This window comes from Apteryx rowi, unplaced genomic scaffold, assembly GCF_003343035.1.
Source record: "Apteryx rowi isolate R43461 unplaced genomic scaffold, aptRow1 scaffold_19, whole genome shotgun sequence".
NCBI classification, from domain to species: Eukaryota; Metazoa; Chordata; class Aves; order Apterygiformes; family Apterygidae; genus Apteryx; species Apteryx rowi.
The window spans coordinates 3,168,040-3,181,042 of NW_020448196.1; the positions used below are offsets into that span (position 1 = coordinate 3,168,040).

At 56.7% G+C, this 13,003-nt stretch overlaps 1 protein-coding gene across 1 annotated transcript in view; it reads right to left on the minus strand.

Annotated features, from left to right (window-relative positions):
• Nucleotides 1-486: 486 nt before the first annotated feature.
• Nucleotides 487-13,003, minus strand: part of SARDH (sarcosine dehydrogenase) — a 36,516-nt gene continuing 23,999 nt past the window's right edge. The window contains exons 17-20 of the mRNA XM_026062289.1: nt 5,921-6,083; nt 5,414-5,582; nt 4,703-4,838; nt 487-1,221 (exon numbers count right to left, since the gene is read on the minus strand). Coding sequence (XP_025918074.1) covers nt 1,096-1,221; nt 4,703-4,838; nt 5,414-5,582; nt 5,921-6,083 — 594 coding nt within the window. The 3' untranslated portion in view covers nt 487-1,095. The remainder of the gene's footprint in view (nt 1,222-4,702; nt 4,839-5,413; nt 5,583-5,920; nt 6,084-13,003) is intronic.

Here is a 13,003-nt window from a genome sequence, read left to right on the forward strand (position 1 = left end):
AAGCTTTTGAGAGTTCAAACTCTTGCCTGTGGCGCTCGTTGCAGGAAGCTAAAGAGTTGAAATCGGCTATAAAGGGAATATAAAACAAGCAAATCCAGCCAGGCTAAATAAAGAGAAAGGCATGCAGCGTGATTATTTCTTTGAGCTGATAAAAGCTTCGGCCAGGAACTGCCCTCGCTTTGCTGCGGGAGCAGGCAGTAAAAGCTCCTCTCTGCCCTCCGTAGCGTCTAATTTAACGAATCCAGGGAGAGCCGGAGGCCGGACTCCCGCTGCAGGCTGGCGGCAGGGCCAAGCGCTCGCGCGGCCGGGAGGACCGTGCCCAGCAGCGAGCGACACCCACCGCCTTGCAGCCCCCTGGCTAAACCCAACCATCCTCACGGCTCAAGGATGTCCCCAAGTGAGCAAAGCTCCCGCGGTGAGCGCCGGACGGGGGCGATGGCACCCGGGATCCCGCGCAGCCCTCCGCGCTCGTCCCATGCTTCCCAGGCTGCCCGCCGAGCAGAAAAAAAACCCTTTTTTGTATGCTGTGGGAGCAGGTCCCTCCTGGGCAGCGGGTATCCCTGAGGCGCCGGCAGCACCCGGAGCGCGGTCCCACCTCCAAGGCGCCAGGGCAGAGCCGCAGAGGATGCGGCACCCGTCCGAGCGGGACAGACGCGCAGCAAGGGCCCAGGAGCAGAGCAGGTTTGGAGGCTACAGCTGTATTAGCAGCAGATAGGTAATTAAAAAATTCATTTCCAGGCAGTGTGGAACTACATTTCAGGAAAGTTGAAAATTGAAAACATTTCATCTACAGTCAAGGAAAACACATGGAAAAGAATTATTGCCACAGCGATACTGCTTCATTTAGGAAACACGGAAACAAAATCTTTAGCCTTTTTGGAATCTCTTTTCCTTCTGTCCCTCCAATTTGACCCAAATTTGCTTGATGAGTTCAGTGCAGACTGCAGGTTGGCCCAGTTCTCCCAGCAGCCCCGGGAGCCGGCTGGGTCACCCAGGGACCCGGGAATTTCACCGTTCGCTGTCAGCGGTGTTTTCCCTCTCCCCGTCCCGCTGCCGTCAGCACCGGCTCTTGCCCACCGCCCCGGCGCCCGTCGCTCAGTATATGCCCCTCACTCGCTTGTTGTCCGGATCGAAGGGGGACTTGGTGTGCGCCCGGGCCGGGTAGGAAACTCCCATCCGCTCCAGCTCGTAGCTGCCGCTCTTCACAAAGTCCAGCGAGACCTGCAAGGCAGAGCCGCGAGCGGCTGCGGCGCCGGCCTGGGCACCGTGAGCGCCCCACCGGGGACGGCACGGGGGACATGGCCACCGGGGCGCCCGCGCTGCCCGACACTCGGCTCACACCAGCCCCCAGCCCCGACTGCTGGTGCTTTCGGAGGAGGCTGCGGGGAAGAGGGAGGGCAGGGGACGCACGGGGCCCTCCCTGCGGCCGGGATAGCACGGGCAAGCTGCCACATCACCCAGCAAACGCACTTGCTGCAGAAGACCTGGTTCTGCCATCCCAGGAGGATGCACAGAGAGGAGGAAAAGAGATTTTTAAAAGCACCAAGCTAAAAAAAAAAAAAAAATCCAATGTTTAATTGTTAGGGGAGGCATTTGCTGTGGATGTTTTCAACGGCATCTAAAGCACGGTGCCCTTAAAACCAGCAGCAGGGGTTCATCTCCGGAGGAGCCTGGGCAGGCGGGCCGCGTTGTGCCGCTCGGCCACGGGGAGCCCGGGGACCAGGGCGGGTAGGTGCTCGTGCTTTTTAATAACTCCAAATTGCCAGCAGCAGAGTTGTGGCTTCCACTCCTTACCCAGGTCTTCTCCCCCTGACCCTTTTCCATCGCTGCTGCTCCTTCCGCTCTTTAGCCACGATGCTACAGAGCCGTCCTCGCCTCCCCCGGCCCTGGAGAGCCGGGAGCACCACCGCTCCCCCCTGGCAGCAGGCAGAGCCGCTTCCAGGGAAGAAAAACCCAGGGACCCCACAGCGCGTGGCAGCAGCGCCGGCCCCTGGACTTTGCCACGTTGCCCACCCTCCTCCGAGGATCTGGGCCAGCACAGGGACCAGGACACCCTGCCGGCCTGGGGATAGTGGCAGCAGTGTCCTGGCACCAACGTCCCCACCAGCAGCTCCCTGAGCTGCCTCCTCTCACCACGCACAGACGCAAAGCTTCCCCTTTCCTTCTGCAGCGGCAATTACTGCGTAAATCAAGCAGGAGTTATCATACGGAGCGCAGAGACTAAGGCAGCACGTTAACATCTGCTTAATGAACGGAGCCTTTCTGCGGGAGGCAGCGAGCCGGCGCTGCGAGCGAAGGCGGCCGCCTGCCACACAAAGGAAGCCGGCGAGGTCGGGGGCCCATCAGCGGGACCACCCGTACGCGGCGCCTTCCCATTTGGCAGCCCCGATCGCTTTAATTTGGGGTTAGCGCCGCCTGAAAGGCCCTCGAGGGCACGGGAGGCAGCTGCCTCCTGCCAGCCCCGCTGGTGCTGCTGCCGCGTTGGAGCTTTCCTTGCAGTGGGTGTTTGAATGGGGAGAGCAGCGCAATCAACGTGCCCGGCGGGGACGCGCCGCGCGCTTATTTGCCTGCCTCTGCGCCTCTCCGGAGGCGGCAGGGGCCTGGGCCCACACCGCTTCCGTCCCGCTGCTCCGTCACGCTTCCCGGGACCGGCTGGAGGCAGGTGGGGGAGGCTGGGAGCGCGGAGGAGCAAGATGTCACAGGGAAAAGAGTGGAAAAGGAGGGAAGAAAATGAGGAAAGAAACCCAGGTGTATGTGAGGGGCCCGACATGAGGGTTATTTACTGGATGCTGCAGCATCCAGCCTGGGGCTGAGCCAGGCTGTGCAGAGCCGCCGTCCGGCAGCGCTTGAGGGTTTAACTCTTGCGCACCAGGCACTGCCATCCCCTGCTGTCCCCCTCCTTGCTGCGAGGGTGGATCTGCCTTCTCCAGAGGAACAATTCGGCATCCCCCAAAACATAGAACTTGCTGGCCAAAAGCCTTCTGACCCTCACGTCCCGACACAGCTGCCCGAAGAGAAATGAGCAGCCCCTGAGCCCCGTGCCAGGGTCAAGCCCGGTGGCTGCCACCTCCTCCCGCGAGCTCTCGAGCTGCATCGATCCGCGCTCTCCGAGCAGACTTGCCTTGGGGCAGCAGCCAGAGCTCGCCAGCACGGCCGGCTGCTCCCCCTGCTTTGAGAGCAGAGGTGTCCGTGATGGGAAAGGACCCGCCACAGACGTCAGCAACACCAGCTCCCCGCACGTGCCTGCCACTGCAAAGCCATCCCTCTGGCCAGGCCATGTCCCTACGACCTGCGCTCTGTCCCTCCTGGGTGAGTTTGCCATTGCACGGTGCTGAGGTTCCCAGCAAGGAGCTTGCTTTCCCCAGAAGAGGTGCAGTACAAGATGTGGGATAGCAAACAATTTGGGGGTGCAAGCACCAAGCAAGGTTTTATTGTCTGTTTTCTCACCCCTCTTTCCTCCCTGCTGGTGACAACCCAGCAAAAAGCATAAAGCCTCCCATGGAGCTCCCGGCCCTCTGGCACTAAAGAGGAACCGGCAATTTCAAAGTGCAAAACGCACAGCACAAAGCCGGGGCAGCCCTAGAGGTGTGACCCACTGCGCTCGCCCACCTCGCTGCGCTGCATCGCCCTCCCGCTCCCCCTCGCCAGCCCACGGGCGCTGCTGGCAGCACGGAGCCAAAACTCCTTGCCCAGAGCTCCTGGGGTCAGGCCTCTGTCTGCTCAGGGATGCCCGTCATGCCAGGAATTGCTGGCAGAGACAGAAGGAGATGGGGAAGCAAGGGGCCATGGAGAGAAAGCTCTTGGTGGTTAATTATGGGAGGGCACAGGATTAATCCCTGACACAGGATTAAAAGTCAAGGCAAGCAAGTGGATTAAAGCACAAGCATCTGCACTATCCTTAGCTTGTGACAGGAGCAGTCCCAGGGGATGTCATCCACCGCCCTCTGTCCCCACGCAGGTTCCCTTGCCTCTGAGTCTACAGCACACTGGTTAATGAGGGCATCTGATTTACTACCTAGGAGTCTCCTGGGGTTAATTAAGAGCCTGCTGTGCTCCTATTGGGCAGTTGCTCCCAGTAACATCAGTTAATTCACTTTTGTAATTAAATACTCAGATGCCATTAACACTGGAGATTGCAGTTGGGCTGAAGATCAGTGCTGGGGCCATGCAAAATGACAGCTTTGAGATCGCTGGTGAGAAAGACACTTGCTGCTAAGATGCTGGCATCTCTCACGCTTGGAGTCTCACTCTTCCATCGAATGCCAGATAAGCACTGTGCAGGGGAAACGGGGGGGGCCTGCCCTGTCTCGCTCCCCAGCAGACGGTGTGCTTGCAATGTGCTTGGGCACATGGCTTTAAAAATAAACCCCACACTTCCTCCCCCTGCAAACCCTCGGAGAGGGAGAAGGAAGCACAGCTTCCCCACAGACTCGCTGCAACACTTGCTGCCTTCACCGGCGGCTCTAGCCCTGTCCCCTCTTCCCTACTGTTGGACCTGTACTTTTTGGGTGTCACGTCCCTGTGTTCATCAGCCTTGACCCTGTCCCAGCCCAGTCCCGCTTCCAGCTGCTCCCAGGCTCAGAGCATCCTTCCTCAGGGAGGCCGCCAAGCCCTTTCCCGATCCCTCTGACCCCGAAGCACCAGCACGGCCCACGGGGCTCACGTCTTTGCCTGCCATGGGCGCCAGGGTCTCTATACTCACCGCTCCCCCAGCGGGGTTGCGGATGTAGCCGTACGCAATGGTTTTGTCGATGGCGAACCCGAAGTCTGCCCGACGGATGTGGCCAACCACCTCGCCGTCCCGCCAGACGGCCTCCAGGCCGAACATCGGCACCTTCCTGCAAAGCCAGAGCAGAGCAGCCGTCAGGAAAGCCCCCGGCGGGCCAGGACTCTACAAGGCAGAGCGAAGGTGTTTGGAGGAGACGGCGAGCCTGGCCGCGCTGGCTCCAGCCTGGCGGCCGAAGCACTGCCCTGCTGGCGTGCCCTGGGGCCAGCCTAGGCGCCTGCCGCCCCCAGCCCAGCACGGGCCCAACCTGGGCACTGCCTCACAGCCCTCCTGCTCCTTAACCTTTCCAGGCTGATCCCCGGCACTGGCAAAACCCCTCCAGCCTGATTTGCAAAGCCTCCTGCTATTTTGGCTGAAACGAGGTAAACCCACTCACTGTCACACTGTTTCCAACTTCCATTAAATATCCGGCAGGGAATATGAGGTGGGATTTAAATTAGAGACATAATTAGAGCATGGAAAGCAGCAGCAAGCGTTTGTTACTGAGCTCTGTGCGTGCATGCAAGGGACGCGGGCGGGATCTGCTCCGATGCAGGTCTGGGTGCTCGTCCCTTGGTGGACACAGGTGGCAGCCACGGGCATTTGACATTGCTGGCATTGAGCTGAGCCCAGAACAGTGATACTCACTCATCAGTGGTAAAGCAGACAAGGCGGCGGGGGATCCCGGCAGCTTTCTGGGCCTCCACAGCCTCCCGTCCCAGGAAGGGTATGCCAGACTTGAGCTTGCAGGTGAAGGCCAAGCCTGCTTCGAGGGGGGTATCGTCGGAGCGAAGGTCCGCGTGCCAGTGTCTGTATCCTGCAGAGAACAAGAGGCAAACGCGAGTCTCCCAGCCTGTCCCCTCTCCGCAGCAAGCCTGCAGTGAGAGTACCAGGAGACCACGATATCAGCTCTGCCTGTTGGACGCCCCTATTGCCCTTGATTCATTTGGTCCAGGACAAAATGCCCTCAAGAGAGGCCCATATTTAGGAAGGTCTCAGCAAGGAGCATGGGGGACTAGTTGTATTTCTGCCATTAGCTGCCAGACATCCAGCCAGCCCCACTACCCTATCCTCAAAGCTGGGAAAAAAACATTTGCCCTGGTTTCCCTGGCTGGAGGCAAAGCAATCGATGTTGTTGTATGGAAAGTCAGAAACCTTTCTCGATGCTGAGGCTGTCGATGGCTCTGTAGCCGGCGTTGGTAATGCCGTGCCGGGCACCCGCCTTCATCACCGCCTGATAGACTCTCACGCAGTCCGCCTTGGGCACGTGCAGCTCCCAGCCCATCTCGCCGACGAATGACAACCTCATGGCACGGACCTGCAAAACGCAAGGGGCCAAAATCATTCAGGACGGAGGCTCCGGCTGCAAGCCAGGCTGCATGGCCCAGCAGAGAGGCTGCTGAGCTGCTAAATGAGGTCCCAGTTCTGCCACCCACCGGCATGCAAGCATGGCCAGGGGCAAGCAAGCTTGCAGGTGAACTTTGTGCAAGTGTCTTATTTCTGAGAAATGCATTTTCTCTGTTTTCTTTGCTCTTCGGGGTGCAGGAAGCCAGGTTCATACTGAATTTTGTTTATCGTCTCTGGACAGCCTAATCTTCATGCCTCAATACCACAATTAACAGAAAAGGAAATGAGTACGAGCCTGTACCACAGCTCTTTCTCTGCACCCCCTCCAGCTCTATCTGTTCTCAAGATCCAAGAGGGAAATTCAGAAGGCAGAGAAGTGCTGCATTTTCTCCCAGCCTTCTCCAGCCATTGAGCTGTGGCTGACGCAGCTGAGGCTGGTCTGCAGTTAGACAGTGGTGCTCCTCGGTCCAGCTGGGCCTCTGTCTCCCTCTGCTGATTCAGCTACAGCAGAAAAAAGTCTACAAGCACCCAAATCTGCTGGAGGCTCAAGTTGCCAAATCAGCCCATCCCCACTAGGGCTTGGCCTGCTGGGGACTCTCAGCCTGGCACTCTGGGGCCATCATCCAGCTGGAGATGCCCTCTACAAGCAAAACCAAATTTCTCCCAACACAGGGGCCTGCAGAAGGCCCTACGCGCTCCTGCCGGGAGTTCAGCCCTGCATCCCAGCCTGCACCCAGGCGCGCAACAGGGATGCACAGATTTACACTGACAGAGAACACACCCCAAAGCATTAGTCACTGCCGCCAAACTAGCTAGACAGAAGACAACACTGAATTCACTGCAACTCTGCAGAGGAACTAGCAGATCTGAATAGCAGATGCCGTGTTTCTCGGGGGAGGCATTTTCCTTGGAGATCTCCTTCCCCATCTGCCTGCCTTCCCAGGAGCACAAACTGGAGAGAAATCTGCTCTCGGCGCTGGGGCAGAGCTGTGTCTCGCAATGTCCTGACAGCGCTGGGACTGCTCTCCCAAGGCAAATTGGTCAGCACAGCCCCGTCCCTGCCCCAGATCCTGCTGGGCTCCCCTTGTCACCCAGGCAGGCAGAGACCGGCATCCTCCTGTTGTCCCCACCCCAAAGCTTTCTGTGCTGGCTGTAGCCAGACTGGCTTGGACACCTTCCCCGGAGACGTCCCTCGAGTCTCAGCTATATTTCTCTCCGGTTCGTCCCTTCAGCTTCACGCCTTTGTTGTGGGGGAGGAAGAGGAGAAGTCTCTGGCTCCCAGGGGAAGGTGAGCACGCAGCCTCTGGAGCCAGCCCAGCCAGCAGCGCTTGCAGCCCGTTCCTCGGGGGCTGGCTTCACACGGGCACTGTGAGACCTCCTGGGGACTCTGGCCCGAGGCAAATCGGGGCGGTATTTCTGCATGGTGGTCTGTGCGCGTGGCAGGGCCGATGCCCAGCATGTCCCCATGGACTGCAGCACGCACCTACCGACGTCAGCAGGAGGACAACGGCGAGCCAATCACTCTGAACTAGCAATTGCTCCCTTCCCTGCCCGCTAGCCTCAGCCTCATGCCCTGCAGCGCCCTGCTGCCCAGGAGCCGGAGCCAGGAGGCTCGGAGTTGGGCCTGAACGTGGCTGCAGTTCTGCATCCCGTTCCCCAGCTCCGTTTTTTGCCGCCCCCACAAAGGCGGCCGGTGGCGCTGGCAGAGATTGCATGCATCTGCCCATCTCCTCCGCAGGGCTGCTGGCAGATAACGCACCGATCGCTTTTTCACCTCCATGAGCTGGTTTGCAACCCTGATGGAAATGGCAATCTGTTATCCCACTGATGAAACCTCGGTGAGCTAGAGGATCTCAGCCAGGGCAGGGAAGAAAAACAGTAACATCATGGCCACAGGCAAACATGGACACAGGAGAAAGCACAGAAAGGACGCGGCGGTCTGGACGGCGCCGATTCCTGAGTATCTGCTGACAGGGGCTCAGGGGCCAGGCAGCAGGCAAAGCAGCAGGACCTCGGAGCAGCTGGAAGCCCTCTGGAGCTGGCCCTGGTAGGAAGTGGGGGGAATTCATCCCCCGAGCACGAACCCCCAGAAACCAGTATGCAGGCACTGCCCAAAGCAACGTGGGAGCTGAGGACTGTGGCCAGGCAATCTCCAGGGTCTTGAAAGGGCTGGTGCCCTGGGTTTGCTACAAGGCAAAGCACCACCCTCAAAAACTTTTCCTGAAGTCTCCTTAATCATTAATGGCAGTAAGAGCCCCTGGCTGTCCTCCAGCGTCAGAGTAGGTCTGGCCCATGGTGCAGCCCTGGGCAAAAAGCGTCCCAGGCTAAATGTGGAGATTAAGTGGGAAGGGGCAGAGTCACGCGGCGTGACAGGAGAGGAAGTTCAAAAGCTCTAGAAAATGAGATTTTGAACCAGAAGATGCTACTTTAGCCAGGGGCTGATTCTGCTGGTAGAGAGGAAGGTCCAGAAGATGAAAGGTGGGCAGACCTTCTCCAGGGGATTCCTCCAGAGTGGCCCCAAGGCACCTGACGGCTCGAGTTCAGAGCTCCCTTGGGTCACACAAAGCAGCAGAGAAACTGGAAGTTTGGCTCATTGCCTCTGCCATCTCCACTTTCTCCCTGCCTGGGTTTTCTGGACTGAAATGGGCACTGCTAACTTTGCCACCGCCCTCGCTTGCAGCAAGGAGGAGGTTTCCTGTCCTCCTGCCTGGCTGAGACACCCAGTGCTTGAGGAGGAAACCCCAGTGGTAAGTTATACCCAAGTACATCTTGTATCCTTGCAGGAAACAGTCATCAGCAGTCCAGCAACTTCTGGTGCACACTGTTTCATACCAGTGCTCTGAGCCAGAGACATTTATCTGCTCAGTGCTCACATGCTAGAACTTATATTAATAAGGAATGAAAGGGGATGAAACTCTGCAGGGCCTTCGGGGCACCAGGAAAACATGTACCGGCAGCCGAACTAGGGCAATGTGCATTTCACTCACCAAACAGCAGCACGGGGAGACCAGGGGTCAGCCACAATTTCAGGCGCCTGAGAGACAAGCAGGTCTTGTTGATTCAGACTTTGGGCCCGGGCTCATTGGACTCCAGCTCCAGGCCCTGACACAGCTTCCCACGGACAGAGGAAGGCAGAAGGGGTTGGGATATCAGCACCGCTCCAGGCCCGTGCATATCTCCTTCTACCTGGCCTTTCGCTTTCGTGCCTGCTAACATATCATCGTAACGGCACAACGTGTTCAGAAAGATGAAGGCGTGTTGCGACAAGCTTTAGCCTGTGCAGAGCCTTGAGTCACCGTGACATGCTTGCAATGAACAACGCTATCTAGCAGTACAAATGGCATGACAGCCCCTCGCAACTGCTCGGAGGAGAGAAGCTGTCAGCAACACTCATCCGAGCCAGCTCCAAAGACCATCATTTAATATGACGCACTGCAGTAATCTAGATTATGAGGATGAAATATTCATGCGATGCAGCCAAGAGCAACTTTTCAGCCTGTCCTAGTGTTGGTTACCTGCTATCTCCAGGGATGTGTCCAGTGACAAGAAACCCCTGGAGCTTTGGTAAGCCTTGATGGGAGAGAGAGCCTTCAAAAGCAAGTGATAGCCCTTAATGAATCCCAAACTACACATCAATATCCTAAAGCTTGCCTGCCTCTGCCAGGAAAATGTGTCAGAGCGGAGTTAGGGCTTGTGCTGCTCTGCCAGGTCAGACGGTGCTGCAGGGAGCCGGCCGTGACAGTGATTTCAGGGTCCAGCTCTCTCCACTGGGGCTACCTCAGCATTTCAAGGCCCACGTTGTTTCCTCATGTACCTACCCTAGCTGGGATCAGAGCCGAAGGCTTCACATCAAGACAGCTAAAGAAACACCACCCATCGTGTGCTTTAACAAGCACCCTACCAGCATTTCCCTGTTGTTCTCCCTGCTCAGATGTGCCAATAGCACAGACCTGCTGCTTGCACCTTGCAGAGAGCAACCTGCTTTACGTCGGCATGGCCAAAATCAGCACAGAATAAAGGCTGTTTGAGAGACCTCCTATGTGAACGTGCTCCTGGCACCAGAGGCGATGGGTTTGCATGCCAGCGCACCACCCAGGGGTAGCTCAACTCTCAGCTCTCCCTCCTGGTCCCCTCCACTGACGTTGACTCCGCTGCGGTGCGCCGGAGCGAGGGCACCGCTGGGAAACGCTGGCTGTGCAGCTCCTTCGAGCAGAGGGTGGACGGGGAGAGACGGTGGCAGGGGCAAGGGCGCTGCGGTGGCTTTTGCAGCATTTTCACAGCGAGTTAAATGTTCCTTTTGGCTGCATCACTGGGAGCACATGCTGGGCTCCTCGGTGTTGTGGGAATAAAGAACATTTCCTACCCATCTCTAATTAACAGTAAAGAGGAAAATTGACTTATCCTCTCTGCGTATAATTTGCTATTCCTCTAAATCTGACACACCATCTGCGCGTGTCCTTACAGCGAAACCTGCAGGAGCTTCCCAAGGAAAACACACATGCATGTCAAGAGCAAAGGCACTCCTCGGCTGGGGAGAGGGATTAACCCATAGTTTCATGCAAGACTGTGGTCTGCAGTCTTAAAAAAGTGGTTTCCAAATAGGAAGAGATTGTGTAGCTAACAGGATGAGCCTGAAATGATCGGCAGCTCTGTTTTAGGCAGGACAGACCCAAGTTAACTCTGGATCACTTTGGGGCAGGAGCTGTCTCTTGCTGTTTGCTTAGCTCTTACTGCAATTGGGAGCTGGTCTCAGCTGCGGTCCCTTATACAGTATAAATAACGACTGACAACCACAGCTGCTACCCAGAACAGACAGGGATAGGAACAGGCAGAGAGTAAGAAATCACCCAAGGAAATTCTGTAGGCAATGGGAAAAAACTCCAACCCAAAGCAGAGAAATCCTGCTTCTCTTTCCCTAGGAAAACCCCCCAGCCAAGGAGCACCCGGGGTAACTGGGAGCAGACGCGACGCACCCCACACTGGGAGAACGCGCTCCACCACGCTGCCCTGACCACCTTCGTCCCCTTTGCTTCACCTCGCTGGGTGCCAAGAGGAGAAGCAGAGGGTGGCAATGCCGACCAGCTGGCCAAAAATGGGGATGACATGCAGCCTGCCACCAACTGAGAGGCAGGCAAAGCATCTGCACAGCTCTCTAGCAGCCCTGCAACGGGGATGCATGCACGTTTGTGCCTCCCTCCAGGCTCTGTCCCGTCCTGGGTTTGGTCTCACGACAGCCACTGCCATCCCCTGCCTGCAGCCAGGTCAGGAGGACGTGGTGGGGAAGCCCAGTGCTGGTCCCAACACGGACCCCTCGAGGTGCCCGTTCCTTTGCAAAAGGCTCAGCTCACTTCTCACCTCGTACCAGGAATAAGGAACGATAACCCAACCTCCTCACAGGTCTTTCTGGGAAGCTGTTGACAGGAGCCTGCTGAGAGGATGGCCAGCAGGGCAATAAACAGGAATCAGAAAGCTTCGCCCAAATCGATCGGCACGTCCCCCCCGCGCTCCCAACACCCCCGCGCTCGAAAGACACTGCTATAATAAAAGTGTGCTCAGGCAGAGTTTAAGGCAGCTTTTAACATGTTTTAACCTTTACAACAACAGAACCGGAGAGGAGACGGGGGGAGAGGAAACATAATAGGTATTGTGAATTTATTTTGAGCCTCCTCACAATAGCGCCGTGCCGGGGGAGCCAGCCTTCCCTCAACCAGCGGCGCAGCGAAGCATGAAAGCTGGAAAATCGACTCGGGAGGTGCGCGAGCACGAGGGATACGGGAAAGCTTTTCACTTCGCACAAAGGTGTCACCTAATTAGGGAACAGCGAGGGATCAAGACGCAGCAGGCAGCTACTGTATTAATCACGGCAGGAGATGCTCTGGGGATTGACAGTCAACTCCACGGTTCATTAACCCTGCCTGCGACTGAGCAGGCAGCGCTGCAGCTAAAATACACTTTCCTTTCAAGAGTAAGTTCCTCCGGAGAGAAGCTTCCCCTCAAATCACTGCCACTCGGGGACCGAACACCAGCAGTCATGATGAGGCGGATCAATGCATCATGTAACACGTATATCCTCTGAAAACGCAGCACGAAGTTTTGTACAGTCAGGGGTCAGAGGTTGTACCGATGTGTGCACATCCCAATCCATGGTGCAAATCCCACGGGAAAGGGCCAGCAAAGCGAGGAAGGTGTCAACAGCCGGACTCGGCCATTCCTGCCAGGTTTTGGCCCTCCCGAGTCAAATTCTCTTAGGAGCAGGTTTTTCCATTAGATCTCAAATGGAGTTATAAAATAGCATCAATTTCTGAGCCTTTGAGCAGCAATTCAAAAGCATTTTAAGTATATTAGAAAAAGAAAACCTGAACTTTACCCTGTATCCAGCAGGGAAATTCAAATGGGTTTCTTTCTCTAATACTTCATACAAAGTGATATGCTATATATAAACTCACAAACCAATCAGTAATTTCCAGTGTCATTAACTCTGCTGGAATTCTCCTTCTACTAGCTGATTTTGTTCAACTACTGAGTTAATACACGAAAACCTAGCAATATCTTTTTAAAGATGCTGGGTTCGGCTTAATCCCAATGAAAGGCATCGGCATGACATCAGGGATGGCTTCAGCCCAGCGGCCCGAGAAACTCTGCTGCTCTGGTTTCTGCACGTAACGAATTTCTCCCCGTTCATCCCCCGTTGAGCAGCTGCAGGGAGTCCCGCGTGCTGCCGAGAGCACGGTGCCGTGCAACGGCAGGAGCCAGGCTTTCTTCCTTTTCCCATCATGTTGTTCAGCTGCTCAGGCAAGGGAAGGTTCCCTGCATAGGTCACCAGTGGAAAAGGCTTTTTGTGTTTGCAAAAGCAGAGCTTTACAGATGCTAATGCAGCCGGGCTTTCCCTGC